Genomic DNA, 15,625 nt, shown 5'->3' on the forward strand with positions numbered 1-15,625 from the left:
CTTAAAATCCTATTGGCCTGTGGCAACACTCCAGCCAACTACCTTTTTAGCTTCTCTCCCTCCCTTTAGCATTTTCTCCACACAGCTACCTTTCGAAAACATCCAGCTACTTTCACCGTCCCTAGAGGAGCTAGGCCCCCAGCATCTTTCACCATGCTATTCCTGCTCCCTGAACTAGCTTTCTCTTTACTTGGCAATGCCCTATATGTCTTTCGGGGCCCCTCAGATTACCACCCCTTTGGGGAAACCTTTTTTTGGGGGGGGTGGAGATCCCTCAGACCATGCCCATCCCCCATTTACATCTGGTTTTACACAGCCTATCTCCCCCAGTAAATTACGACCCCATTTGGGCCTGGGTGGCTCAGTCGGTTAAACCTCTGCCTTCGGCTTAGGTCATGATCCCAGAGGTCCTGGGATTGAGTCCTGGATCAGGCTCCCTGCTTAGCGGGGAGTCTGCTTCTCTCTCTCCCTCTCCCCCTCCCCTGCTCGTGTTCTCTTTGTCTCTCACCCTTTCTCAAATAAATAAATAAATAAATAAATAATATCTTTAAAAAATAAGTTAAGATCCCTTGAGGACAGGATCAGAATCTTAGTCAAGTTTATTTCTGTCTGGGCTTTGCACACAATAAAAGTTTATTGAATAAATGAATCCCTATATGCACCTCCCCCCAGGGCAGGAAACGTTCCAATAGCGTGTAGGCTGATGATGACTCAGGCACGTTTGGGCTCAGGGTTCCGAAGGTCTGGGAGCGATGTTCATTGAGCGGAGAATCTCCAGTATGAACTAAGTTAGGAAAGTTGGTAACGAGAACCGTCTGGGTTCCGTCGGGGAGTGGGCATGAGTCTGTGGCCAACGTCGGAGTCTTGGTTCTCAGAAGCAGCTGAGAGGCCTAGGCGAGAACTTGAGGCAGTTTGGAACTGGGAAGTACCAAGCGCCTAGTTTGGGGTTACCTGTCGCGGAGGGTAGTGGCGCTCAGACCCACGGCGCAAAGGGGTCTGTAACACAGCGGTCTGGAGTGGGCGGGGAAGGGGATCTCTCTTTCTCTGTATTCTGCGCTCAAATCCCGCCCCTTTCCGGGGAGCCTTCCGTGGATTGGCTGTCCTTCCTTAACGTCACACGGCCCCGCCCCAGCGCGCGCCCCGCCGCGTGCCCACCCCCGGGCGGCTGCTGCAGCCTACGCTACACAGGCACAGCCTGCCGCCCGCGGAGCCGGAGCTCAACCGCGAGAGCGCAGAGCTCGACGTGGGCTCCTGGGCCGCGGCGGCGGGCAGGCGATGCTCCAGAGGCCTGAGCAGCCATGGAGGCCGAGGCGGGCGGCCTGGAGGAGCTGACGGACGAGGAGATGGCGGCGCTGGGCAAGGAAGAGCTGGTGCGGCGCCTGCGGCGGGAGGAGGCGGCGCGTCTGGCGGCTCTAGTGCAGCGCGGCCGCCTCATGCAGGAGGTGAATCGGCAGCTGCAGGGTCACCTGGGCGAGATCCGCGAGCTCAAGCAGCTCAACCGGCGCTTACAGGCTGAGAACCGTGAGCTGCGCGACCTCTGCTGCTTCCTGGACTCCGAGCGCCAGCGCGGGCGGCGTGCCGCGCGCCAGTGGCAGCTCTTCGGGACCCAAGCATCCCGAGCTGTGCGCGAGGACTTGGGCGGTTGTTGGCAGAAGCTGGCGGAGCTGGAGGGCCGCCAGGAGGAGCTGCTGCGGGAGAACCTGGCGCTTAAGGAGCTCTGCCTGGCTCTCGGCGAGGAGTGGGGCCCCCGAGGCGGCCCCGGCGGCGCTGGGGGCTCAAGCGCCGGGCCGACACCCGAGCTCGCCTTGCCTCCCTGCGGGCCCCGCGACCTGGGCGATGGAAGCTCCAGCACCGGCAGCGTGGGCAGTCCCGACCAGTTGCCCCTCGCCTGCTCCCCAGATGACTGAGCGTTCCGCTTCCTTCACGTCGACGCCCGACCAGACTGCTTCCCAAGCGCCGGGACTGCGGTGGACCTCGAGACCTGGACGCCGTGCCGCCTGAGTACGAGGGGCCGCTGGCATGGATTTGGAAACTCTGGCACTAAGGAGGCCCCTGGCTTTCGCTGGTGGGGCAGCAGGGGAACTGGAGGCTGGAGCGGAGGGACTTGCTGGGGGCGGGGTGGGGGCTAATAAACTGGAACGGAAGCAGAGCCCGTGGCCTGGGCAGCGTCTGTTTGGGACTCGCCGGGGTGGGAACGAGGGCGGGGACGTTGAGACAGGGTACCATTGCCATCTGGAGGGGCTGCAGAACTAAGGCGGCTGACTCCCCCAGGACTTCAAGCCTAGGGCGGGATGTGGGACCGTGGTAAGCCCCTGGCTCCCCCCATTAGGCCTCGGGACAGGCCGTGATCCGGCCCCTGAAGTGGCTCCAGCTCCCTTCCCGGCTCCTTCCTGTCCAAGACAATGGGGCAGGAAGCAGGTGTTGGGGGCCTAGAACCCAGTCGGCAGCCTCCCCCGAGGCTGGAAGGGGCGTAACAGCGCCCTCCTATGGTCCGCGCAGGAGCGCTGTGGGCTTCCATCAGGAGGAAGAAGATAATCCTTTTGGCTTGCACCCAACAGCACTCTTTCTCCCCTCAGTCCTGGAGATGAGGCAGCGCAGATGTAATCTCATTCGTCAGATAAGACAACTGAGGTCCAGAAATATCAAATAATTTGTCCAAACTCATGCAGTAAGTCCGTAGAGGTGAGACGGGAGCCTAGGGCTTCTGATTCCAAATGTTTTCCTTTTTGCCTCTGGGTTCAATGAGACCAGGCCAGAACTTCAAGCCTTTTATTCCATTTTGGTAGGTTTGTATAAAAATACTCTATGTAGGAAAATAAATAGCAGCTGCCTTCCTTGTGGAGGCTTGGATTCCCTGGAGCTGAAGTCTTCTCAGAGCTGGGGGGCTGCAGGTTGGCTCATCACAGAAGACTCTGGCACTCTCCTGCCATTCAGGAGGGGCCAGCAGAATGCCCTCGTTTGATCACTTGATGCTGCTGGCAGTGTGGGGCTGGGTGTTCGTTAGTGTTCTAGGCTGGTAGAGTATCACCTGTGAAGAGCAGGATTGGGTGGACTAGAGGAAGAGGGTGATGACTGTAGGTGTTGTCTGGAAGGGCTTGGGGCTCTAGAGGACCTCGAGGGCTCTACAAAGTCCTTTTTGGTTGCCAGGAGTTCCCTCGCACTAATGAGAAATATTTTGTTTCTGATTTAGTGCAAATTGTGGTAGAGAAGCCAGCTCTGGAAAAACAGTGGGTAGCTTTGGTGGCCCCAAGCTGGCTCTACGAGGACGCAGAATATGCCCGGTGTCATCTGGAGGGATGGAGAAGAGCCTGCTGGGAATGGGCATGAGATACAGTCCAGACCAGCTGGACCAGTGGGTGGGGAGACATTGGCTAGAGTGGCACCCGCCGGTAGGGGGGCTGGGGTGCCTCATAAGGCAAGGAGGGTGGGGGAGCCCAGAGGGTCAGAGGATGGGTCCCCGCTGCTGCTGCTACTCCTGCGATGGGCTGAGGCGCAGGGCTCAGGGGTGCTGGGGTAGGTGAAGACCGGACTAGGGGTGAAAGGAGTCAGGGAGGGTGTGGTCATGAGCGTGGGGGTGTGCAATGCTTCGGGTTCAAGCACGGGCCCCGAGGAAAGAGAGATACAAGGTACAGGGCGGGAAGGTGCTGGGGGGCTGCTGGTGCCGCCGGTACCGCCCGCGCCGCCAGTGTCGCACTCCGTGGCCCCTTCCGGGATTTTGCAGATAGGGCGGTGGGCTTCGAGCACCAGCTCCAGGCGCTCCTTCTGCTTCTGCAGCTCCTCAATCTCTCGCTGCAGACCGGACTTCTCGTCCTCCAGTTTATCGGTCTCCTGTGGAGGGTTAGGAGAGGAGTTAGAAGATAAGGGCTGAATACCGAGTAGCCTCGGGAGGTGGTGGTAATTGGGGGTGGGGATGGGTCTCCAGCGAGTCTGGACTACAAGTCCCATGAGTCCTTGGGAGAAAAATGGGCTCGGCTCCCATCAGGCCCGGGAGCATCTTAGAAGGAGGTTGTCTGCCGAAGCTTTAACCCTCCTCTCCCTCTGATGGGAGTGAGATGGGCTGTAACTAATTTTTAATCGCTTTTTCCTCATGGTTTTCTCCGAAGGACTGCTCCGACGGGAGCCTGGGGGAAGGGGCCTTCATATCCCGGTGCCCTCTGGGACCCCTCAGGCTCTGGGGAGCCGCTCCCCTCTGAGGTTCGGTAGACCGGGGCCTGGACACCCTCCTCGCCGGCCGGTCCTCACCGCCTGCAGGAAGTCGGTCAGTTCCTTCCTCCGGTTCCTGCACTTGGCCGCCGCCAGCTTATTGCGCTCGCGCCTCACTCGACGGCGCTCCTCCTCCTCCGGGCTGATCTGGATGGGTAGAGGGAGTAGTGAGGTAGACCCTGGGCCACTGGTCGCCTTGTGGGGTGGCCCAGGGCTAGGACCCTGGCCGACGGTATGGCAGTGCAGTCCCCCTCCCCCACCGCGCTTCAGGGACCACACAGCACCGGGACAGGTTCCCCACACTCGCGCTTTAGTGAGATTGAATTAATCAGATTTCCTCCTCGCACCCAGCTTTTTGCCTCCTCTGATTACTCTCAGAATGCCCACCCCCTCACACCCACACACTCCACAAACCTTTACCCCTCTCCATCTCTCAGGACTCAACTGAGATGCCCCCACTCTTCCAAGAAGCTTTCTCTCTCATTTCCCACCCAAAAGTGGCCTTTCTTATTCTGAGCCCCTGGGGCCCAGCCGCTCTTTTTCAAAGGACCCTCATTCTTTTCAGTCTCTAGATAACCAAGTGTCCTCTTCCCCAGAGGCTGTGAGCACTAGGAGAGGTTGGTGAGTGTTGCCACTGAGTAAGTTGTCTTTTATTAGGAACCTATTATACGCCGGTGAAGAGCTTTACACAGTTTCTTAACCAAACTTTCCATGTAAGGAACTGAAGCCTGGAGAGGATGAATAACTCGTTTATGGTCCCAGAGCAGAAATTAAAACCCACTCACTCTGTTCCACATTGAGAGGGCGGCTGATGGAGACCACCTCCCCCAAAAGAACCCCACTTAGAGCTCACAGCCCCCGTCTAGGAGTCCCAGAAACTAAAAGCCCCATAAGCACAGGGCTGAAGAAGTCCAGGAGCCTGCTTTGGGCTCACAGCGTGGCCCTCTTCTCCAGTTGGTCAAAAAGGTCTGTCTTAACTGCACATCTTTCCAAGATCCTGACCTCAGGTCAAGCTCCTTAATGCACAAGCCTCACTCCACTACAGTCTCATATACCAAAATGAAGGAGGAGCCACTCCCTTAAAGACCCTCTATCTCTTATTTATTTTGGCAAGGAACTGTATTTTATTTTATTTTTTTAGGACTGTGAAGGCAGGAGCCCTGGTTGAGAAGCCAAGAGTCCCTAGCTCACTCTGCTTCGAGCCTGTTAGCTCTGGATGAGACAGTGTGGCTTGATGGTTAAGATCTCACTTTAGAATTGGAAAGACCTGTCTCATTGCTCACTACTTGCATGATCTGGACAAGTGACTACCTCGGTGTGCCTTCATTTCCCAGCTGTAAAATGGAGAAAACCAGAGTGCATTCCCCAGAGGCTTTTTGCAAAGATTAAATGAGACAGGGAGACTTACACCCAGAGAGTAGCTGCAGGGAACCCTCCCCTTTCTGTTCTCTCCCCAGCTCTGTAGACAGCATGCGCTCACCATCACCATCCATGTCAGTGGGTAGAGACCCTCTCCCGTCCACCCGCTTCTCCATCTGTTGCTCCACGCGTACACCTTACATTTTCATCTTCATCCCTGTTCTTGCTCCTGCCAACCTCTCTACCCGGAATGTCTTTTCCTTCATCTCTATCTATGCAAATCCTACCCATCCTTCTAGGCTCCAGAAAGCTTTCCCTGATCTAGAAGTGACCTCTTTGCCCTCTGGATCACCCCAGGGGCTCCTATTACTTTCTGCCTTGACCAGGAGTCACCAGTGGACTTAACCTCCCCACCTCCCCCCTTTCTACGCCTGTGTCCCTTCTGCCAAGAACTTGTCCTCTGCCCCTCAGCACCCCTGTGGGCATTAGCACCAGCGCAATGCCTCTGCTACGTACCTGTTCACAGGGCCGGCGTCGCACCCCTGGAGGTGGCCCTAGTGCCCGGATGACTCCTGGCCGGGGCTGTGGGGGGCTGTACGGGGGGTAGGCCAGAGGCCTGGGGTAGCTGCTGGGTCCGAGGAAATGAGGCTGCACCATCCACTGCAGCTCCTGGCTGCCACTCACAGCATTGACGCTTGGCACGAGGTGGAACTTCTGAGGGATGGAAGATGGAAAGCCAGGGATGAGGTCTGTGCAGAGTGAGGTACCGCTGCTGGACAGAAACCACACCGCCGTCCACCCTCAGTGCAGCTGTTGGTTCTGAGAGACTGGAAAGAGCACAGCCTGACAGAGAGACTGACTTGGTGACAAGTCTCTGCTTATGAGCTGTGTGACTTCGGCACGTCTCATAACCTTACTGTGCTTTCATTTCCCTATCAGAACCAATACTTATAAAGTATGGATTCCAGGCACCATCCCAACCAACTTGACAAATTACTGACTCATCTAATTTGCACAACAGTGTCTTCATTTTCAGACAGGAAGACAGTTGTCCACAGACACATAGCCAGTAAGTGGGAAGTGGAGTTTGGGCCCAGGTGTACTCCTGTATTCTGCCTGAATCCCATCTGTACAAAGAGGAGAATTCTAGCTCCTATCTCCAAGGCTGGCTGGGTGAGAGAATGGGCGTGACAGGGCCTGGGAAGTGGCCGGTGCCCTGTGCATGGGGCTGTGGTGTGCAAGAACCACTGGCCTAGGTTGAGGCTGTCCCAGTTAGCTCTTAGCTCAGCCCCTTACTGGCCATGACTCGGGGCAAGCTATTTAACCTCCATGTGCCTTGTTTTTAATATGGTTGTAGGTGAGGATTATGGCATCTCATTGATGCTAAGAAATGCCCTTTAGTAGCTCTGAAATCACAGTTCACTTGGCAGCTTTAGGAAAATTTACTTGCACAAAATAATGGTGGGCTCTCAACTCAGTGAATTCTTAGACTCAATGAAACCTCCCCGAACCATGTGGGCTGCACTGTAAGCGTTCCGTGTATTACCTGCCAAGATTTTCCTTCAGCCAGAAATCTGAGAAAAGCGTTGAGATGGGGATTCAGTGTTGGGGAGGACTTGGGTCTGGGCCTTGGCACCCAGGCCTCCGGGAAGCGCGCCACAAGCCCAGGCAAGTCCAGACAGTGGTGTCCCCTGCCCAGCGCTTCGGGCCCAGCGGCCCGGTGACCCCAGTTCCGGGACTGAGGCACTGCCCGCGGCATCTCCCGCGCCCGAGGTAGTCGGGCCCCGGGCTGCTGCGGGCCAGGAAGGGAGGGGCGCCCCGGGTGAGTCAGCCACCGTGACTGGGCCGCTGTGACTCGGCGGAACGGACGCCGCTCCTTCCCTCCCCTAGCGACACGTGCGCGCTGCCCCTCGACAGGAAGTGGGCACCTGCAGCCACCCAAGTCCCCCCAGCCTGCAGCGGGGCGCCGTTTGGTGTCGAGAGTCGGCAGACGCGGGAGCTGCCCGCTGCAAGACCCTGCGCACTTCCCGGCGTCTCGCAGCCTCCTCCGGCCCCAGCCTGTAAATTAGGGGCGGAGAACCAGTCTCCCGGAGCCCAGCAGGCTCCACTGCTCCGAGAAAGGAATAGGGACTTGGCGACAGGGTACAGACAGACAAACGGACACAGAGACGGTCACAGACAGTGTCGAGGATTCCCGGTCTGTCGGAGGTAGCCTGCCGCTGGATGTCGCCCCCCTCCTCCGTGGGGACTTATCGGCGTCAGCTCAGACCCCGGATCCCGGGGGATTTAGTCCGCGATGGATCAGACCCTCTGCTCCTGTCCGAGCTGGGACTAATCCCGGACTAAGGGGCGCCTTTCTGACGCGGACAGGACGAAGAAATCAGTCGTGGACGGGAGGAAAGAAAGAAGGTAACAGAGACAACAGGACAGATAGACAGTAGACAGCGAAGGAAAAGGGGGCAAGACAGAGGGGACGTTCGCAGATCTTTGTCGCGCCTGCCGCGCGCGTTCCCCTGGGCTGTGGGGGAAACGTGTCTTTAGACGCGGGAGAATCCGTGGCCACGGCCAACGGCCCCAGATCCAGTCCCTACTCCTGTTCGCGGCCCCAATCCCAGAGTGTGCGGAGTCGACCGCAGTGTCCCAGGCGCTGTCCACCCGGGAACCCCAGGCGTCGGGTCCCTCTCACCTGCTGGCCTGAAGTGGGGGGCTGCGCAGGGCCGCCGTACGCACCGCCGGCCCCGGAGCTCGGTCCGGGTTCCCCGAAGTCTCGGAACATGCCCTGGCTGGCTGCTTTGTGGGGTCCGCGTCGCCGGCTTCGGTTCTGACTCACTTGCTCCTCGCGGAGTCTTTTCTTTTTATGAATGAAAAGTTCTCGGGCTGAACTACTTCGATTGGGAGGGGGGAGCGGGCGATTTTCAACGGCGCTGGACACCTCAGGGCTCCACCTCCCCAGACGCTCCGCCTTTTGCCAGTCCGCACTGAATTTGTCTACGCCTCCTACAGTCCAGTGACCGCCTTGTCGTGGGGAAAGGGACGGACCTGGAGTCCCCCAGGACAGCGGCGGGTCAGCCCCTTCTGACGTAGTTGCCCATACATGGTGCAATTTCCTCGCCGCGCCCAGGTGGAGCCGAGGATTCCCCCGCGGATTTACGCACCTGTAAGCGGCTGGGCGCCGCACCCCGCCCGCGAGCCCAGGCTTTGGGTCCGCCTTCCCGTGCCCAGGCGCGCGCCGCGGAGCCCACTCAGCGCCGGATCCGGCCTTAGTGTTGGCATTCGTCAGATGGCACGAAAGAATCACACCTTGTGGCGGGTGGGAGGTTGGAATGATGAATGAGAAAGGGGTCTGCAAACAGTAAAGTGGATTATAAATGTGATTGTGCTGGTTATTATTTTATTTACGGGGTGCTTACTTCGTACTTAACTGCCGTCCAAGGCTTCACACCTGCTGGCATTGTTTTAAGGTTCAGGTATACTAAAAAGTGGGTAACTGATAAACCAGGGTTACCAAAAGGGTGGTCTATTTTAAACGTTTATGATGGACAAGTTAATGGTTTGAACTACCCACAAATACAAGGTGACTCGATTGTGCTACTCCTGGGATAATTTCAGAAGTTATAACAAGTTTTGATTCAGAGCCTCCATAAGAGGTTAAGAGGCTGCAGAGTCGGGCATAGGACGCATTTGTCCTATGGTCTGTTAAATGCCATCTTCTTTAAATACTGTCACCACTCCTTGGGGGCTCTGTGGTCATCAGCCTTATTTGGAGATGTGCCAAATTTCAACAACTAAAGCCAACACCGTGGGGAGTAGGTACCATGGTCCTCCCCATTTTACAGATGGGGGAACTAAGGCTGAGGTATGTTGAAAAGAAGTGCCTAATGTCATAAAGCGAGGGGCTGAAGCAGGTTGCCAAATCAGGGCCGTGGGAGCTCCAAGCCCACGCTCAGGCAAGATTTCTCCAAGTCCTCCCAGACACTTTTTTCACCAGTGCAGAATGTCAGTGCTGAGAGGACCACCCCAAAGTTTCTGGGCTTCCTCCCATTCTACAGATGGGAAAACTAAGGCCCAGCGGGAGTAAGGGGCTGCCAGTGTCCCACAACTACAGAAAGAGAGCTGGGCTCTCCTGCTTTCCACGGCTACCTCCGTTTGGCCAGCTCTAGTTTTGTCATCAAGGAAGGAAGAGTTTGGAGAAAAACAGGGTCCTGGGCTGCCCTTCCTTGGGGACTGAGGCCAGGGGTCTGTGGGTGCACTCAGGACTCAGAGACACAAAGCTAGGGGGTGTAGCTCAGTGGTAGAGCATTTGACTGCAGAGACACAAAGCCAGCTTGGCCCTGGGCTTCCAGTCCCAGAGCTACCATTTTCTGTCTCTACGACCCTGGGTGGGTCACCTTCCCTTTGAGTCCCAGTCCCAGTGGGAATAATTGAGCCTCTTGCTGACCTCATGGGGTTGCTATAGGATCAAATGAGATCATAAATGTGAAAGTGCTTTGTAAGCTGTAACGTGCTGTGCACTCAGAAGGTGGTTCCCAGCTTGGTGCCTCTCCCTTGCCCTTGTTCTACTCAAGGCTTGTCTTTCTCTAAAAAGAAAAGCCAACAGCAGTTTACCAGACTGAGAAATATAGAGGTGAGGGAGACAGAGGGAGAGAGAGAGAGAGATTTGAGCCAGTGTGATCCATGGAAAAGAACATGCCTGCTGGAATCAGACAGTTCCAGGTTCTGGAGTTTGAATTCTGGTTTGGCTGCTCACCAGCTATATGACCTCGATGAGACACACCATCTCTCAGAGCCTCTGTAAAATGGAAACATAATGATGACTACATCTCAGGGTTGTTCAAGAAGAGAAATAAAATAATATCACATGTTTAGCCCTGCATATAGTAAGAACTTGACGAATAGCAAAAACAAATACACGTGTTAATACAAAGTTCCAGAAGCAGGAGCCCTTGGGGTTCTGATCATAGGCTAAGGCAATCACACAGCACACACACACACTAACTGATGTTTGAACTCTTTGGCTGAGCCCAGGTTGGATGGGCCAAGGTGACAAAGGCGGCCAGGTGGTGGCACATGTGAGGACTGACGCAGGTCAGCCTTGATGGCATACATCTGCCTGATCCAGAAACACCACCCTGTCCCACTTGCCCAGCATCCTGGGGGCAGGGACAGAGCAAGGCCTCCGATCTCAAATCAGTGTGTGTGTGTGTGTGTGTGTGTGTGTGTGTGTGTGTGTGTGTGTGATTACATGGTTTTCTGAAAGTCCCTTCCTGCTCTAACCGTTGGTGGAGCCACAAGGAGGTCCTTTCAGAGGCAGCACATTCCAAGCTCCTCAGTCATTAACTCCTGCTTCGTGGCTGCAGTAACGTTCCTGGCCCCTGACCTCACCAGCTCCCACCCAGGGAGGCCAGGCGTGATTCCCAAGGGGCCACTGTGATTGCAGGAGTCTGGGGGCCCGGAGGTCTGAGACACCAGGGCACTGTCCCCTGGCACCCTGTGCGAGCCTGGCTCAGTCACCTCCTTCTCTGAGCCCCAGAGAATGCCCATCTCTTGGGGCTGTAGTGAGGAAAAGGAGCTAATGGATGAGTGTGCTTGGCACCCAGCAAGCTCTGTCAGTGCCCCCAGGCTGTAGGAGGTGATGTTTATGTGTTTCATTTTCCACTCACTTATTATTTTTTTAAAGATGTGTTTATTTATTTGAGGGGGAGGAAGAGAGATTGTGGGGGTGGGGCAGGGGGAGAGAGAGAGAAATCCTCCAGCTGACTTCCCACTGAGCATGGAGCCCAGCTCGGGCTCAATCCCAGGACCCTGAGATCATGACCTGAACTGAAATCAAGAGTTGGACACTTAACCCACTGTCACCCAGGCGCCCCTCCATTCACTTTTTTTCTTCAAGATTTTATTTATTTCAAAGAGAGAGAGAGAAAAAACAAGCAGGGAGGAGGATAGAGGGAGAGGGAGAAACGGGCTCCTCGCTAAGCAGGGAGCCCAATGTGGGACTCGATCCTAGGACCCTGGGATCATGACCTGAGCTGAAGGCAGCTGCTTAACCAACTGAGCCACCCTGTGCCCCTCCATTCACTTTTTTTTTTAATTTGCATTTATTCTGTGCAAATTTACTCCCAGGCCATAAGTTTTTGTTTCTTCAGTTTCTTCTGGGATATCTTTTTCTTCTGTGCAACCTCCTTTTCTGGTTTAGGAACAATCTGCTTTTTCAGTAAGGATCATCTCAATGTGGCAGGGAGAGCTCATGTATGGGTTAATCCGACCATAAGCCCTGTAAGTCCTACACCGCATCTTGGGGGCTTTGTTCACCTGAATGTGCTCAATGACCAGAGAATCAACATCTAAACCCTTAAGTTCAGCATTACTCTCTGCGTTTTTAAGCATGTGCAGTAAAAATTCAGCACTCTTCTTGGGCCACCGACCTTGTGTCCAGCCCCACTGTTTGGCCTGTGCACACTTACCAACTCCACCATTGTAGCGACGGAATGGCACACATTGCTTCTGCAAAGTGACGTCTTTCAGATACTTGGTGGCTTTTCGGATATGCATACCCTGGATGGCCTGGGCAGTCTCACGTGTGTTCTTAAAGTGAACACGGAGATTTGAACCTCTTGACTTGCATGATTTCGTAGGGTTTTCCAGGTCAAGCGAATAGCGAACCATGTTCAGAGGTCACCCCAGGCCGCTGAGAGGAAGAGCCCTCCATTCACTTTTTAAAGCGAAGTTTATTTAAACGGGGTTGAAATTTACATAACATACAATTAACCATTTTGAGTGTAGACTTGAATAGAATTCTGTGCACTCACAATGTTGTGCAACCACCACTTCTTCGTAGTTTTCAAACTTATTTTATTATCCCGAAAATCATCCCATCCCCGTGAAGAAATCAGTCCCAGGGTGTCTGGGTGGCTCAGTGGGTTGAGCCTCTGCCTTCAGCTCAGGTGATGGTCTCAAGGACTAGGATTGAACCCCGCATCGGGCTCTCTGCTCAGTGAGGAGCCTGCCTCCCCTTCTCTCTCTCTGCCTACCTCTCTGCTTCCTTGTGATCTCCCTCTTTGTTAAATAATTAAATGAAATCCTTTAAAAAAAAAAAAAGAAATCACTCCCAATCCCCATCTCCTGGGAACCACAAATCCTCTTTCTGTCTCTGTGGATTTGCCCATTTTGTACATTTCATATAAATGGAATCGTACAATATGTGACCTTCTGCATCTGGTTTCTTTCATTTAGCATGTTTTCCAGGCTCATTTCAGGCTCATTTATGTTGTAGTATGTGTCAATACACTGTTCTTTTGTTTATTGCTGAATAATATTCTATTGTATGGATATACTGCTATTTATTTATTCATAAGTTGATGGATATTTGAATGTTTCTCCTTTTTGGATATTATGACTAATGGTGCTATAGACATTTGTGTACAAGTTTTTGTGTGGACAGATGTCTCATTGATCTTGGGAATGTACCTAAGAGTAGAACCGCTGGCTCATATGGTAATTCTCTGTTTCACCTCGTGAAAAACTGCCAGACTGTTTGACAAAGTGGTTGCACCATTTTACATTCATACTGGCGGGTATATGAAGCTTCTAATTTGCCCACATCCTTGCCAACATTTATTATTTCCGTTTTTGAAATGAAAGACATCCTAGAGGGTGTGACATGGTATTTTTTTTTTAAGATTTTATTTATTTATTTAACAAACAGAGATCACAAGTAGGCAGAGAGGCAGGCAGAGTGAGAGAGGGAAGCAGACTCCCCACTGAGCAGAGAGCCTGATGCGGGGCTCGATCCCAGGACAAGGATCATGACCTGAGCCAAAGGCAGAGGCTAAATGAGCCACCCAGGCGCCCCTGGTGTCTTGTGTTTTAATTTGCATTTCCTTAATAACAGATCATGTCCCTTAATGATAAATATTTTTTCATGTGCTTTTTTGCTATTTATATACATTTTAGGAACAAATGTCTATTCGAATCCTTTGTCCATTTCTATTTTTTTTAAGTTGGCTCCATGCCCAATGTGGGGCTCAAAGTCATAACCCCAAGATGAAGAATCCCATGTTCTACTAACTGAACTGAGCCAGCCAGACACCCCTAGTTTTTTTTTTTTTTTTTTTTTTTTTTTTTGTGGTTGTTGCATTATAAGAGTTCTTCCTCTATTCTGGCTAGCAAACCCTTACCAAAAATATGATCTGTAGCTATTTTCTCCCAGTCTGTAGGTTGTCTTTTCACATTTTTCATAATGTCTTTTAATGCACAAAAGTTTTTCTTTAAGATTTTATTTATTTATTTGATAGACAGAGATTACAAGTAGTCAGAGAGGAAGGCAGGGAGAGAGAAGGAAGCAGGCTCCCTGATGAGCAGAGAGCCCGATGCGGGGCTCGATCCCAGGACCCTGAGACCATGACCTGAGCCGAAGGCAGAGGCTTTAACTCACTGAGCCACCCAGGTGCCCCTGCACAGAAGTTTTTAAATTTTTTATGAAATTCAATTGTTTTTTCTTTTGTTGCTCATTCTTCCAGGGTCAGAGCTATGAATCCACTGCCAAATTTGAACATGTATCCCTATGTTTTTTTCTAATTGTTTTATAATTCTGTTCTTATATTTAGGTTCCTGGCTGAACTGAGGTTTGATACACATCTAGTGAAGTGTGCTTATCCAATATGTTCAGCTCATGTATGTAACCCCGTTGTAGCTACTGCCCTCATCACGATAGAGGACATTTCTAGCAGCTTCCAAGCTCCTTGTGCCCACCCCACCCCCCTCAGTCTCCACTCCCCACCCATGGATACCGTTATTCTGACTTCTAGCATCATCGATGACTTTTGCCTGTTCTTCGTATAAATGGATGTGTCCTTTGGTGGCCGATCACACTCTGTTCTCCAGGATAAGTGCCCAGGGGTGGAATTATTGGGTCACAGGGTACATGGACATTTGCCTTTGATTTTCTCCAACAGTCTTTCCAGAGTGGTTGGACCATTTTACCCACCACCAGCAGTGGATAAGAGTTGCAGCCGCCCCCCACCTGGAGGTGACATTTTAGTTCACTTTGACATTTCTTTCCCTTGGTTCTGGCCCCATCCTCTCTCTCTCCTGGACACTCTCCACAGCCTCCAGCCAGGCTCCTTCCTCTCCATTTCCCACCCCGGCAACCTGAGGGACTCTTTTAATATTCTGACCATTTCGCTCTCAGACTTGGACCCTTCTGAACACTGGCACCTTTTGAATTCTATGCAGGAGGACTGAGGCCTGGAAAGAAGCCTGCTGTTCTTTTAGGTTGATTGTGGGGTTTGTAGGGCCATGAGGATAACACTAGTGGCTCACACTCATTGAGTTCTTACGAACTGTTTAAAGTAATGTATTAATCCTCACAACCATCCTGTAGAGATAGCTAATGATGTTATACCCATTTTACAGATTAGAGAATGGAGGCCCAGGGGAAATTAAGCAACTTGCTAAAAGCCACGCAGTGAGGAAATGGTGCAACCAGGATTTGAACCCAAATAGTCAATCTCTAGTGCCTGTTAGTCCTTCCCACATTGCTCTCCTCACTCTCTTCACTGCCTTGTTAGTCCGCCCTTTGAAACTGGGCAGAACTCTTAACGTGGCATTCCAGGTCCTTCCAGACGTAGGCTGCCTGCCTAGGCTCTACCCACTTACCCGCTGTGCCCCAAACTTGCTGCTGAACAGAGCCTCTTGCCGTCACACAGGCCGTCCCCTGGGCCCAAGATGCCCTTCCTCACCCCCCCCACCCCAAGCCGGCCAAGCCTCTTGCATTCTGCAGGTCTCCGTTTCTCCACCGCTTCCTCAGGAGGCCTTCGGTGAGTCCCTAACCTAGGTTGAATTCCTCATGTGAGCTCTTTCCTGGCCGCCGTCCGTCTTGCACCATTATGCCGAGACTCCCCCGGATGCGTGGCGCAGTAGTTCACTCCTTTTGATGGCTGGGTCCGAGCCCATTGCGTGATGGACCAGTTTCTGTATCCATTCTCCTGAATGAACTGAATATAAAGTCAAGTGGAGCTGGCTGTGGGGGAGGTAGAGATGATTAAAGACTTGGTCTTGGCCCCAG

The 15,625-nt window shown here is 53.2% G+C and overlaps 2 protein-coding genes and 1 pseudogene across 2 annotated transcripts; 1 reads left to right on the forward strand and 2 right to left on the reverse strand.

Moving 5' to 3' along the window:
• Positions 1 to 1,133: 1,133 nt before the first annotated feature.
• Positions 1,134 to 2,150, forward strand: CCDC85B (coiled-coil domain containing 85B). The gene has a single exon (XM_032879506.1). The coding sequence runs from the start codon at positions 1,299 to 1,301 to the stop codon at positions 1,905 to 1,907; it is 609 nt and encodes a 202-aa protein (XP_032735397.1). The 5' UTR covers positions 1,134 to 1,298; the 3' UTR covers positions 1,908 to 2,150.
• A 606-nt stretch (positions 2,151 to 2,756) lies between these two features.
• FOSL1 (FOS like 1, AP-1 transcription factor subunit) lies at positions 2,757 to 8,749 on the reverse strand. The gene is made up of 4 exons (XM_032879502.1): positions 8,249 to 8,749; positions 6,079 to 6,276; positions 4,243 to 4,350; positions 2,757 to 3,828 (listed from the first exon to the last, which is right to left on the reverse strand). The coding sequence occupies exons 1-4, from the start codon at positions 8,336 to 8,338 to the stop codon at positions 3,409 to 3,411; spliced, it is 816 nt and encodes a 271-aa protein (XP_032735393.1). The 5' UTR covers positions 8,339 to 8,749; the 3' UTR covers positions 2,757 to 3,408.
• Positions 8,750 to 11,664: 2,915 nt separating this feature from the next.
• On the reverse strand, positions 11,665 to 12,256 carry LOC116880425 (annotated as a pseudogene).
• Between the last annotated feature and the right edge of the window lie 3,369 nt (positions 12,257 to 15,625).

Source organism: Lontra canadensis, unplaced genomic scaffold (genome assembly GCF_010015895.1).
Source record: "Lontra canadensis isolate GAN:19392208 unplaced genomic scaffold, GSC_riverotter_1.0 scaffold66, whole genome shotgun sequence".
Taxonomy (NCBI): domain Eukaryota; kingdom Metazoa; phylum Chordata; class Mammalia; order Carnivora; family Mustelidae; genus Lontra; species Lontra canadensis.